The 14,358-nt window shown below is 42.8% G+C and overlaps 1 protein-coding gene across 2 annotated transcripts in view; it reads left to right on the top strand.

Annotated features, from left to right (window-relative positions):
• LOC311150437 (arf-GAP with GTPase, ANK repeat and PH domain-containing protein 3-like) overlaps positions 1-14,358 on the top strand; it is a 217,243-nt gene that overhangs the window by 178,533 nt on the left and 24,352 nt on the right. For both annotated transcript variants that reach the window (XM_084187924.1, XM_084187923.1), the window contains exon 13: positions 3,654-3,815. In XM_084187924.1, coding sequence (XP_084044050.1) covers positions 3,654-3,815 — 162 coding nt within the window. The remainder of the gene's footprint in view (positions 1-3,653; positions 3,816-14,358) is intronic.

Here is a 14,358-nt window from a genome sequence, read left to right as displayed (position 1 = left end):
TCTTCAAAAGTGCTTTCCTCTCCATATTAAATAAGCATGCCCCAATCAAAAAAATTCAGAACTAAGAACAGATATAGCCCCTGGTTCACCCCAGACTTGACTGCCCTTGACCAGCACAAAAACATCCTGTGGCGTACTGCATTAGCATCGAACAGCCCCCGCGCTATGCAACTTTTCAGGGAAGTCACGACAATCAGTTAGGAAAGCAAAGGCTAGCTTTTTCAAACAGAAATGTGCATCCTGTAGCACTAACTCCAAAAAGTTTTGGGACACTGTAAAGTCCATGGAGAATAAAAGCACCTCCTCCCAGCTATCTACTGCACTGAGGCTAGGAAACACTGTCACCACCGATAAATCTACGATCCTCGAGAATATTTCAATAAGCATTTTGCTACGGCTGGCCATGCTTTCCACCTGGCTACCCCTACCCCTACCCCGGATACCAGCTCTGCACCCTCTGCTGCAACTTGCCCATGCCCCCCCCCCCAAATTCAGAAAGCTGTCCTGAAAGAGCTGCAAAATCTGGACCCCTACAAATCAGCTGGGCTAGACAATCTGGACTCTTTCTTTCTAAAATTAGCCGCCGAAATTGTCGCAACCCCTATTACTAGCCTGTTCAACCTCTCTTTCGTATCGTCTGAGATTCCCAGAGATTGGAAAGCTGCTGCGGTCATCCCCCTCTTCAAAGGGGGTGAAACTCAAAGGGGGTGAAACTCTGTTAACAAACAGATCACTGACCATTTCGAATCCCACCGTACCTTCTCCGCTATGCAATCTGGTTTCGAGCTGGTCATGGGTGCACCTCAGCCACGCTCAAGGTCCTAAACTATATAATAACCGCGATCGATAAAAGACAGTACTGTGCAGCCATCTTTATCGACCTGGCCAAGGCTTTTGACTCTGTCAATCACCGCATTCTTATTGGCAGACTAAATAGCCTTGGTTTCTCAAATGACTGCCTCGCCTGGTTCACCAACTACTTCTCAGATAGAGTTCAAGGTGTCAAATCGGAGGGCCTGTTGTCTGGACATCTGGCAGTTTCTATGGGGGTGCCACAGGGTTCAATTATCGGGCTGACTCTATTCTCTGTGTATATCAATGATGTCGCTCTTGCTGCTGGTGACTCTCACATCCACCTCTACGCAGACAACACCATTTTGTATACATCTGGCCCTTCATTGGGCACTGTGTTAACAAACCTCCAAATGAGCTTCAATGCCATACAACACTCCTCTTAAACGCTAGTGAAACTAAATGCGTGCTCTTCAATCGAACGCTGCTTGCACCCGCCCGCCCGACTAGAATCACTACTCTCGGCGGGTCTGACTTAGAATATGTGGACAACTACAAATACCTAGGTGTCTGGTTAGACCATAAACTCTCCTTCCAGACTCACATTAAGCATCTCCAATCCAAAGTTAAATCTAGAATTGGCTTCCTATTTCACAACAAAGCCTCCTTCACTCATGCTGCTAAACATGCCCTCGTAAAACGGACTATCCTACCGATCCTTGACTTCGGCGATGTCATTTACAAAATAGCTTCCAACACTCTACTCAGCAAATTGGATGTAGTCTATCACAGTGCCATCCGTTTTGTCACCAAAGCCCCATATACTACCCACCATTGTGACCTGTATGATTCGTTGGCTGGCCCTCACTACATATTCGTCGCCAAACCCACTGGCTCCAGGTCATCAATAAATCACTTCTAGGCAAATCCCTTCTTAGCTCATAGCAACACCCACCCGTAGTATGCGTTCCAGCAGGTATATCTCACTGGTCATCCCCAAAGCCAATACCTCCTTTGGCTGCCATTCCTTCCAGTTCTCTGCTGCAAATGACTGGAACGAACTGCAAAAATCATCTGAAGCTGGAGACACTTATCTCCCTCACTATCTTTAAGCATCAGTTGTCAGAGCAGCTTACCGATCACTGCACCTGTACACAGCCCATCTGTAATTAGCCCACCCAACTACCTCATCCCCATATTGTTATTTACATTGTTATTTATTTTGCTCATTTGCACCCCAGTATCTCTATTTGCACATCATCTTCTGCACATCTATCACTCCAGTGTTAATACTAAATTGTAATTATTTTGCACTATGGCCTATTTATTGCCTTACCTCCATAACTTACTACATTTGCACACACTGTATATAGATTTTCTATTGTGTTATTGACTGTACGTTTTGTTTATTCCATATGTAACTCTGTATGTAACTCTCTTGTTATTGTTTTTATCGCACTGCTTTGCTTTATCTTGGCCAGGTCGCAGTTGTAAATGAGAACTTGTTTTCAACTGGCTTACCTGGTTAAATAAAGGTGAAATAAAAAAGTTTACCTCGACATTATGGTTATTATGTCAATATTTACGCATAAATGCATTTCCACCGCAACTGTCACAATCTATTTTGCAGACAAAAAAATGTATCCACCCATCTAGCGTATTTTGTTTTATCGACATTAGGATATTTTACTGACAAATTTGTTCTGATAAATCCAACAGCATTTATACATACCACATTAACAATGTACTGGCTGTATTGAGTGAGACTTGACGTACATCTTACTCAGTGACACTAAAAAGAATCCAATGTATGTATGCCTAGTAGTGTGTTGGCTCCTATATTTTTGTGCCCACGCTCCAACCAGGCTGCCTGGGGCCTTTAAAGAGATCCAGTCTCCTCCACTTAAGCATCCTCCACCTCCTGCTGAGCCCATCCCACTCCTCCCTCCAACACAGCCCCATCTCCCGTAAGGTAATGACCAAATTAGGCCTAACAACTGATGTTGTACACTAGTGGCTAATGGCACAGCCAGCGACAGTGGCGGCATTAGAGTATGTGCAACGACAACGGCAATAATCCCTGATACGAGCCCCCTTCCTTCTTGTCCTACCGCCCTCTGCTCCTGGTGCCTGGGGCTGGGACGGTGTGGAGGAAGAGGAAAATGAATGGAGTTTGCCACACTACAATGAACTTTTGATGGGAGACAATGGAGGAGGCTGCCTGCTCTCCACACGGGGCGGCAGAAGGAGAGCAATATGGGGCCCATGGACTGGCCCTGGCCCTTGCTGCCTCTCCCCGGCCCCCAAGGCTCCTGGCCCCCATCTCTCCTCTCCCCAGATTCATAATGGCATCCTGAGGGGGAGAAGGAGAGGGAAAGTGATGTTAAATGTCAGGAAACCAGAAAGATGGCAAGCTCCATCCTTTCAGCCCTCTATCTCCTCTCTGCCCAACAGTGGCGCAGGTTAAATATCACATTTATAAAATCACTTAGGCAACCAGAAACAAAGCCAGCTCTTAGCCCCCTGTCACTCACTGACAGTCATCTAGAGAGCTTGGCCTGGGGCTAGCCTAACTAACTGTTTGTTAGCTGAGCTGCCCCCATACCTGTCTGTTCTTCCTTCATCCGCTCTAAAGCCACAGCAGGACAGATACTTTTGGTATCAGGGTATGAATTCCCACTGTATGGTATCACTAGTCAATATCTCATGATTCATACCCTTCTGTCTTTCTCTTCTAAACTTGCAAATGTAGTATGTTTCTGTGTGTGTTTACACTGTATCAAACATCTTGTACATAACATGTCAAAAAGTACAGTTGATTATGATATCTTTCACTGATCAGTGTTTCTCTCTTTCTCCAGCCAACGAGATGTGCGAGCCCCTGACCTGCAGCTCTGGAGTGGGCAGTGCCACCAGTCCCAAGCAGGAGCCTCCCCCTTCGCCTCACGCCAACCGCAAGAAACACAAACGGAAAAAGAGCACAGGCATCACCAAGCCAGACGGACCATCTACAGGCAACGAAGGTAAGCCAGGAGTTAGCACAGGAGTTATAAATAATAAATAAATAAATAATATGCCATTTAGCAGACGCTTTTATCCAAAGCGACTTAGTCATGTGTGCATACATTTTTACGTATGGGTGGTCCCGGGGATCGAACCCACTACCCTGGCGTTACAAGTGCCATACTCTACCAATTGAGCTACAGAGGACCACCAGAAGATACTCCTTCTGCAAACTTGTCAAAACCATCAGAAACTAGTCAAAACAGTCTGCAACAATACAGAAACATTCTGAAAACATTTAAAACAGTCTGAAATGGGAACATAGTAAATCTGGTTAGCATACTGGAGTCCACTGCAAGTCCATGTATAGCCTATCCTATTCTCCCCCAGTCTAGCCATAGTGTGAAGAACCAACCGCCCTAAGCTCTAGAAGCTGTGGATGTCCTCTCCTCCACCCAACCCTCTGCTGAATTAATAATGATGGACAGCTCTAATTGGACGGCATTGTGAAACACAGACTCCCGTCTCTAAGGCCATAAAACTGATGTCACTGGAGCCAGAGATGATCAATCAACATGATTGATATGCTGCATATCAACAGCATTGGCACTGATGCCTCCTTAATGACGCTTAGTATTTATAATCGTTACACTTTTATCATGGTGTCGCTGACAGTCCGCCTTCTAGTTTGAATGAGACCACTGACCACATCGTTTCAAGCACAGATCACAAGCACCGGTGATAAGTGTTGTTGATATGTTGGTACAGTAGTTTCATTGTCAAAGATAGGTGAGTGTGTTCGTTGTGTTTCTCTATCTGGGATCTTTTGGCCAATCTTGGATAATTCTTACCCCTGTTTTCCGTAGGAGTATTGATTTGACAGTATATAAAATGTAAGCCTTATTCACATTACCATGATTTTGCCCCCATTTCTTCCTAAGTAAGCTTGCCCATAATGCCCTATACTGGATCTTGCATTCCAAGAAAGATAAACCAAGAAAGAATGTAGACCTTAATGGACCAGCACTGTCAGAATCACTCCAATAATGGTCTTAGGGGCTTGAATGAGTGATGGCTAACATTAGGGAGCTGGGTGGATTCCCTTGGTCACATTGCATTGAGGGACTCATTAATGGACATTAGCCCATCTCAACGTCACTCCCAACCTTTTGTTCTGTCCCATATAGCTTGAAATCAATAATTAGTCCACATGTCCACATTAAAATGAATAACTTTATACTCTAGTTTTGGATGAGTGAACGTGTGGTGTCAATGGAAGTGAATGGAAGTCAGCATGTGGTGTCAATGGAAACGTGTGGATTCAGAAAGTTTTACTCTCTGTCAAATAAGAAGCACATTATTTTTTCTTCTTCTCTTTTTTTTTACCTCTCTTCTGAGATTTTCTATTAGCATCAGATTGTCTGTTCTACTGAACGCTTCCGCAATACAGACATATTGCTTAAATATCGGAATCACTCAAGTGTAGGATGCAGGTTGTGTCTCTTGAAAGAAGGGGAGAGGGAGGGAGGGAGGGAGGGATGGAGGGAGAGGTTGGATCCTTGAATAAATTGCTATCAGTTTATCTCATTTACGGGGCAATCAGAGCCCTGGAATGCAGGCAGAAATTGAGTTTTAGTTGTTGTGAAGCATCATAAATCAAAGGAGTGTGAGCGTTTTAAGGTGATCAATCGTTTTAGTCAATATGGGAAGAACAGGTTGTGTAAGGGGGCCTCGAGAAACTGTTGCTACTGTGAAGTCTTGTCTGTAGCCAAGGCGATATCTTAGCCAGACAGTTATGTTTATAAATGAGTAGGGCCAGGGAAGTATTCCTGACCACATGACCTGCCCAGGAAAACCTCTGGATCCTAGTTATAGACTTCAACTTGGGTCAAGAGTTTTTCCTGGGCAGGTCATGTGGTCAGGAAAAACTTGTGCTCCCTACATACCATGCGTCCTAATTCCATTCCTCATTGCTTAAGAGTCTAAGCCGCTTATGTCTAAGCTGACATATGGAATTGTTTTAAGATGGTCATACCATGGATAGTTTTGCTATTTGATTTTGAATTTTAGGACCACTTTAGGTATCAAAATAATATATTTAAATAATGGTTTGATAAAATATTGAATTTGTCCTTTACTACTATAGCCCATAGAAATGCATTGAGTAACACATTCATAAATGGCAAAAAAGACAGTTAAAAAATAAATCATAATGAATAAGGTTTTGAAGTGTTTGTCCTATATCTAGGAGATATAAGAAAGCTCAGGTAATATTTCAGTTATTTTTTTACACATATTTAACCCCTTTTTTTGGGTAGGCACAAAACTACCTCCATACTTCCATTAAAAATATTTTACTGGTACCAGTTACCTTCAGATAAGTCCTGTGACACTTGTGGGGGTCGTAGAGCAAAACAGACACAACCATCGTGTTCGTTCGGATGCTACAGATGTTTTTGTATGAAGACCGATTTTCGGGATGTCTCATGGTCTGACAAACACCGCTGTAGCTCGGCCACTTTCCACCGCAGATGCGGAAGGGTGACATAGGCAGATGTGGTGGCTTGAGACACAGTCCATGCAAAAAAAACAGATATCTCTAGTTTAAACTGACAGAGTTTAAATTACTTAGATTGATGCACCGGTGCATTTAGACAAACCTTCAGTTGAAGAGAAAAGAGACCGACTGGCAATGTTATCACAGAATTTGGTTTAAAAAAAATACAGTACCTACGAAGGTGTGGTTTTACGAACAAATATGAAAATATATGCGCTCACTACTGTAAGTCGCTCTAGATAAGAGTGTCCGCTAAATGACAAAAATGTAAAATGTTTTATATTGGGCCATTTTAGTCAGGGAAGTCAATTTAGCAGTCTGACTATTGATTGAAAGTCACTTTAACTTCAAATCAAATCAAATGTTATTTGTCACATACACGTGTTTAGCAGATGTTATTGCGGGTGTAGCGAACTTCCTTTGTTAGTCGAGAGCAGTTCCAGTGGCATCTAGCCTTCAATGTATATGCCTCCAAATCAGTATAGTAAAGGCAGGACATGCATTGGCAGCAGAGTGAATTCTCTCCGCCATGTCGACTGCGTCTCCACTATATGCTTTCCTCAGAGGAAGTGCACAACAGACACAGACCCTAATATCCCAGTGCACTGTCAGAGCCGTGTGCAGTGTAATGAACTTCTCATGTGCTTAAAGGATGATGCAGGATGCATGGTGAGACAACTGACAGCCTCTTAATGTGTTTCTCAGCAGCCGCCCGGCGTCGGGGCTCTTGGTACGAGCCGCTCGCACACCACCCGCAAGCCACCCGCCTTTAAATCCCACTGGAAAATCGATGGCCGATAAAGTGTTGTGTTCTGGGGGAGGCCCTTCTGATTACTACAGACTGTGAGGAAGGGGAGCTTCATTAATGTCTTTATCTTTAAAAGAAGGAAAGTGTATCAAATGTTCATTGTTTGATATGTGGGGTTAGCGTATTCAGTTGGAAGTGGCAACAGACGGGCAGAGATGGAGGGATGGCGAGAGAAAGGGGGAAGAAATTAGGAGAGAAGAAGAGAGGTGGGTCAGATCCTTCTCAGTTTTATAGATGAGGACATATGATCTTGTCAGGGACACAGCAGTGAGGTTTTAAGTGGTAGTTGAAAAATAAAAATGTGTCTAATTTTAAAATGTTCATGTTTACAAGTTACACTTATGTCTTGCCATGTTTTGTCAGTTGCATTTATTGCAGATTTGTATTCACAGGTAGCCTTGTTATAAACTGCATGTGAAATTGAGCTAGATGTGAGTTGGTTGAAAATGAGTTGGCTTGAAACCAGAGATGTTCCTTGCAAATGACTACTCTTCTTCGAGTTGGTGTTCAGAAACTACCTTGATGTGTAGATAGCATTGTTGCATCATTTCACAGAGAATAATCATCCACCTTCAACCTTCAGGGGCCGGTGGTGTGTGTGACACAGGAGGGAGAGAAATAAAAAGTAGCCACTGATTCGCTAGGACAGAGTTCCCCAACTGGCGGCCCATGGGCCGAATTTGGCCCGTGGATGGTTTTATTTGGCCCCCCAAGTTTTCTGAGCAAAAAAAAAAATGTGTGTATATATATATATATATATATTTATTCTAATGTTCATTGTTGGACATAAAAGACTGTAAAAACACCAGGAAATCAGCTCCAAGTGATTTTAATTAAAAGTATTTCCAAGCATAATAGAGAGACATGTGAATGTACATGTATACAAATAATAATAATTAATAATAATTGATTGGATTTATATAGCACTTTTTTTACTAACTGAGGTATTCAAAGTGCTTTACATAGTAGGGAGAAACTCACCTCATCCACCATCAATGTGTAGCACCCACCTCAATGATCCACTGCGACCATTTTTGTGCCAGAACGCTCACCACACATCAGCTATCAGGTGGAGAGGTGAGGAGTGATCTATGCCAATTAGGAATGAGGGGGATGATTAGGTGGCCATGATGGAATGTGGCCAGGTTGGGAATTTAGCAATGACACTGGGGATAACACCCGTACTCTTACAACAAGTGCCATGGGAATTTGAATGACCACACAGAGTCAAGACACCCATTTTAACGTCCCATCCGAAAGACAGCACCCTACACAGGGCAATGTCCCCAAATGTAATCAAGGTTTGAAATTATTATGTTTTAGTCCCATATTATATCTGTTTGGGCTTCTTGCGGTCAATTTGCAATCTAACTTTTTTTATTTATTATGTTCCGGCCCCATGACAATCCGCTCAAGAAAATATTGGCCTGCGGCTGAATCTAGTTGATGATCCCTGCGCTAGGTTATATATCATCCCATCTGACAGGGCCTGTCTTTACTGCATCAAATCAATGTAAAGAAGTTAGCTAAAATAGCCAGATGTTAGCTAGCTAGCTAGGCTAGTTGAGGCTATTTTGCTGCGCTCCCCGTCCTTGTCTACAACAACTCCATTCAGATTAAACAACAGCCTACCTGTTGGTTGCTCATTTTAGCCTACTCCTTCTCATTTAGCTAACTTAATGACATAATTTTTATTCCATTTTGCATTGATTAGAGATTTCTCACTTTATGTTGCTGCTACACATGGAACCTCTCACTGTAGTAGGGAAGGGGGATACCTAGTCAGTTGCACAACTGAATGCATATAACCGAAATGTGTCTTCCGCATTTAACCCAACCGCTCTGAATCAGAGAGGTGCGGGGGGCTGCCTTAATCGGCATGCACGTCATCGGCGCCGGCGAGCAGTTGTTGTTGGGGGTTAACTGCCTTGCTCAAGGGCAGAACGGCAGATTTGTCCACCTTGCCGACTCAGGGATTCGAACCAGCAAACTTTCGGTTACTGGCCCAACACTCTTAACTGCTAGTGGCAAAAACAACAAACCTGTGTAGCCTATATGGTATGTCTTTTTATGGGACGCACATCATAAAAACTACATTCAAAAGTTTGTTGTGTTATTAAATTAAGAATTTCAAATGGCATGGTATATCTTTGTGTGTAGCAATGTCACAGATATAATTGTATTAATTTGAGACAAAGCCTTTTCATTGTTAAAATAGGCCTATGATTATTTATTTTATTTTATGTATACTCTCGCAAGTATTCAAATATTCATATATATTAACCTTTATTTAACCGTGCCCATCCCTAGGTTATATAAAGTATACCATAATGCCCAGACTCCTCCACTCCCTCCCTCAACCTCAGTGCTGTAACAGTCTATGACTTGGGTGGCTGGAGTCTTTGACAATTTTTAGGGCCTTCCTCTGGTTAGTAGTAAGTAGTTGAAAAGTTGCTCATTAGCTAAAATGCTAATGTTGTCCGAGATGAGATTTGAACTCGCAACCTTTGGGTTGCTAGACATTTGCATTATACGCCCACCCATCCACCCCGACTAACCACACTCCTTTGTGGTATATACACTACCGTTCAAAAGTTTGGGGTCACTTAGAAATGTCCTTGTTTTCGAAAGAAAAGCAATTTTTTTGTCCATTAAAATAACATCAAATTGATCAGAAATACAGTGTAGACATTGTTAATGTTGTAAATGGCTATTGTAGCTGGAAACGGCTGATTTTTTATGTAATATCTACATAGGCGTACAGAGGCCCATTATCAGCAACGATCAGTCCTGTGTTCCAATGGCACGTTGTGTTTGCTAATCCAAGTTTATCATTTTAAAAGGCTAATTGATCATTAGAAAACCCTTTTGCAATTATGTTAGCACAGCTGAAAACTGTTGTGCTGATTAAAGAAGTAATAAAACTGGCCTTCTTGAGACTAGTTGAGTATCTGTAGCATCAGGCTCAAAATGGCCAGAAACAAATAACTTTATTCTGAAACTCATCAGTCTATTCTTGTTCTGAGAAATGAAGGCTATTCCAAATTGCCAAGAAACTGAAGATCTCGTACAACGCTGCATACTACTCCCTTCACAAAACAGCGCAAACTGGCTCTAACCAGAATAGAAAGAGGAGTGGGAGGCCCCGGTGCACAACTGGGCAAGAGGACAAATACATTAGAGTGTCTAGTTTGAGAAACAGGCGCCTCACAGGTCCTCAACTGGCAGCTTCATTAAATAGTACCCGCAAAACACCAGTCTCAACGTCAACAGTAAAGAGGCGACTCCAGGATGCTATCCTTCTAGGCAGAGTTGCAAAAAAAGCCATATCTCAGACTGCCCATCTTAATCTTTTATTTTTATTGGCCAGTCTGAGATATGGCTTTTTCTTTGCAACTCTGCCTAGAAGGTCAGCATCCCGGAGTCGCGTCTTCACTGTTAATGTTGAGACTGGTGTTTTATGGAGATTGCATGGCTGTGTGATTTTATACACCTGTCAGCAACGGGTGTGGCTGAAATGGCCGAATCCACTAATTTGAAGGGGTGTCCACGTAGTTTGTATATATAGTGTATCATACTAAATTGAGTGTCCCAGATTTACATACAGAACATACAGAATGGTCCTCTGTAGCTCAATTGGTAGAGCATGGCGCTTGTAACGCCAGGGTAGTGGGTTCGATCCCCGGGACCACCCATACGTAAAAATGTATGCACACATGACTGTAAGTCGCTTTGGATAAAAGCGTCTGCTAAATGGCATATTATTATACGAAAAGCTATGAGACCAGATTGTCCCTCCACCTCAGTGAGTTAAGGGTTAATGTCCTCTGGAGTCCAGCAGAGGATTAGGAAATTGAGGTTTAACAGTCCTGTACTAATGGTGGATGTTTATCTAAATAGTTTGTTTTGTCACTGACTCCCTCCCTGGCCCGTACAGTGTCTCATTTCCCAAAGCTGTCCCTGGAGCCCAGAGGAGCTATAGTAATGGCTCTTCCGCTCCTCAGCTTTCCAAACACCATCCACCGCACGTTGGAGAAAAAGGAATAACAAGATTATCATACGGGCGGCTCTATACGCTACACACTGCCCACAGATACATTGTGTAATTGACCGTTTTTTCACTTGCCGTATTGCTAGGTGTAGTTTTGCTATTAGGCTGTGGCTTGAGTGTTGGTTTTGTGCGTGTTTGTTAGGTTGTTGTTGTGTGAGGGGGTATTTGTGTGTGTGTGTGTGCGTGCGTGCGTGTGTGCCCCTGTTGTTCTTGTGCGTGCATGTGTGTCTATCTATGCACGCCTGTGTGTGTGTTTATGTCAGTGAGATGGAGAGAGTGTATTCTCTCCTCCTCTCCTCCTTTCTCTCTCTCTCTCTCTCTCTGAGTTTTGGTGCGGTGCGGTTCCCCCGGGGCCCGTGTGTGTCTCAGTAATGCCCTGCTCCTGATTGCTCTGATACAGGTTAGGAATAATGGCTTTAATGATGTGTAAAATGAGCAAGCAGTGCCTGTGACATTTACAGATGGCACCGCCTTGACCTGCACTTCCCAACTGCTGGTTAATTCACAGGAACGGAGAGCACTTCTTTAACTGACGGCCTAATGCGTGCAACACACACAACACAACACATCATACTGTACATACCATCATACATACAGAACCCCACCTTGGATGTCATGCCGGACCAACCACCTCAGTCTACAATATACTGTATCGTCCAAGTACTCTTAGCTGTCCATCGATGTCGATGATGATGCACACACACATGCGTGCACACACACACACACACACACACCATACACACTCACACCTTGAGGCCTTGCTGAGGCGGTCGATGAATCGATCTTTAAAGAGAGAGGTAGTGTGAGGCAGAATAGATGACGTAAATGTAAATGTAAATGTAAATGTGTCCCTCCCTGGCCCCGCCTCCCTGCCCGCCGTAGACAACTCAGCTGGGCTCAGCCCAAACCCCAGTGGTGCTAATCTGGTCCTCCGGTCCCCACTTCTCCCAGTGGACCACCTGCTGTGGAGTGGAGGGACGATCATTAGGAGTAGAGACAGCTCAGCATCAAACGTGGACCAAAGATCTCTAAATATCTGTGCTCAGAGGCCTGATCTCATTGATCTCTAACAATACCAATGAGTGTCTATCTTAATTTACCAAATCTGCAGTTTATATTATTTATACATTTGATGTGGTTGTTGTTGTTTAAAGACATCCAGGCTGATGAACCATGAACTTAAAAGCCCTCTAACTAACAGCTTTATGATGCATGGTAAATGGTGGACAGGAGGACAGACACTGTAGAAGAAGATGCCTTCTCTCATCTCGCTTCACTCCACTACACCACAGCCATTAGGCTCTCATTTATTTTTTGTGTTATATGTTAATTAAGGCAATCATCATATCTACCTCCTGATTCTCCACAGTAACAGTTGTTCCATCCTATTGGGTTAAGCTTATGTTGCTCCACCTCCACCCACTGCCTTGGCTCTGTACACATCTAATTGGAAAGGACTTGTTGATTGTGTAGCTGCTGGATAAATTATATGATCAGATCACAGGGTTAATGCTGATTGCTTGTGTTAATATGTGCCTGAATACCCCCATTCGTTCCTCTGTTAGCTGTGTGCTAACTGTACCCATTCGGTAACATCAGGAGCACTGGCTGTCTTAGTCATCATCATGGTAGCAGATGCCTCTGAAATAGCAGCAGTAATACCTCCTTGTTTTGTTCACTCCTAGTATATATCGTCTTGGAGGAGGACATTTTGACCTTAATCGTTGTGTTAACATGGAACAGAATTACTTTGGCTTTACATAGAATGGAATTACCTCTCCAGTGAGGCTGTGACAGGTCCTGCATTAAAAAGCAATATCAACGAACTCTATCAGCATATTATGATACTACTGTTGCCACCCTGATGCTATGATGCTACCATAGAAATATAATTATTAGAACTGATATTCCCATTCAAGTCAATGGGTAATAGGCGCTTTGCCTATTCTAATATCTGGTTTGGTCAATGTTTTTGTCAGCTTGTTTGGCCTTTTAAGTGCTCATGTCTTGCCTGTACCGGTCTGTTCCACGCATGAAGAGCTAGATTTGTTTTCCCAAGTATCCTCATCAGTTTAAGAAATCAGCCATTCAATGCTTTTTTAATCTCCATAATGAAAGTGTTTTAATGCCTCCAATTTATTGCCTGGCCAGTCAACGAAATAATTAGCTTTGTTCAGGTTTTTAGAAGCTGAATGCAGAAGTGTAACGTCATTGGACTCTGAGGAAAACAGGACTGCATATCTAAATGCCATGCTTTTTTTTCTAGATGGAAAATTATGGAACATTTGAGGAGAAGGAGGAAGGACACTTTCATTACATAAAGGCTTCATGTATCAAAAATGACCACATTTCTTTATCAAATTATATACTTTTTGCCGTTTGTTCCGTTTTCTAAACAAATTATTCTTGATAGGATAATCTGACCTTTTAACACCAAAATGATTTCAATAAGACAACTATAAACCTCCTATGATGTTAATCGACACCAGTGAGTGTCTTTTTAACATAATCCAAACAGACTTCCATACATAAACATTCCCTAACTCTACTGTATGTTTAAATAAGACGCTGTGAGGTACTTATTGATTCTGTGACATGTAGTCGATGTCTCAAACTAAATCAGGTAATTGAAGTTGGTGTCGAGCTAATTGGATTATAGCTTTCCCCCTGAAGAGGAGACCCTCCACTAGAGAATTGGGATTTATATAATCCCAGAACCAAATCCAAATCAGGTTCTGGGACCGGATGTATAGACAGAGGAACTAGTGAGTCCATGCCCCCCAATCTCCAGTGTTTACAAAAAAAAGCTCAGTATTGAGTCCTTCACAACCCCAGCACACACAAGCCCATTTTACATACAACCTCAGCTTTTACCAGGGCTTGGAATCCCATGTTTCTAAAATTCTGACCTGTTTATACTAGACTGTGAACTCCTGGGTTGCCTCTGTTTAGGACATCACATCTGGGTATGCAAAGAGAGGGCTGATGACTAGTCTCCTCCCCAGTCCCTGGCTGGAGGCAGGGAAACATGCTTTATGCAAATGAGCCCGCTATATTTGCTTGGCCATAATTAGGTAATTACAAATCATTTGTCTATGAGATCAAGCATGTGCCGAGGACTAGAAGATTTACATCAGTCATTTCCTA

The sequence above is a fragment of the Coregonus lavaretus genome (assembly GCF_964263955.1).
Source record: "Coregonus lavaretus genome assembly, chromosome: 23".
Taxonomy (NCBI): Eukaryota; Metazoa; Chordata; class Actinopteri; order Salmoniformes; family Salmonidae; genus Coregonus; species Coregonus lavaretus.
Note: the sequence above shows the minus strand (reverse complement) of the source record. Positions and strands in the feature narration are given on the sequence as shown.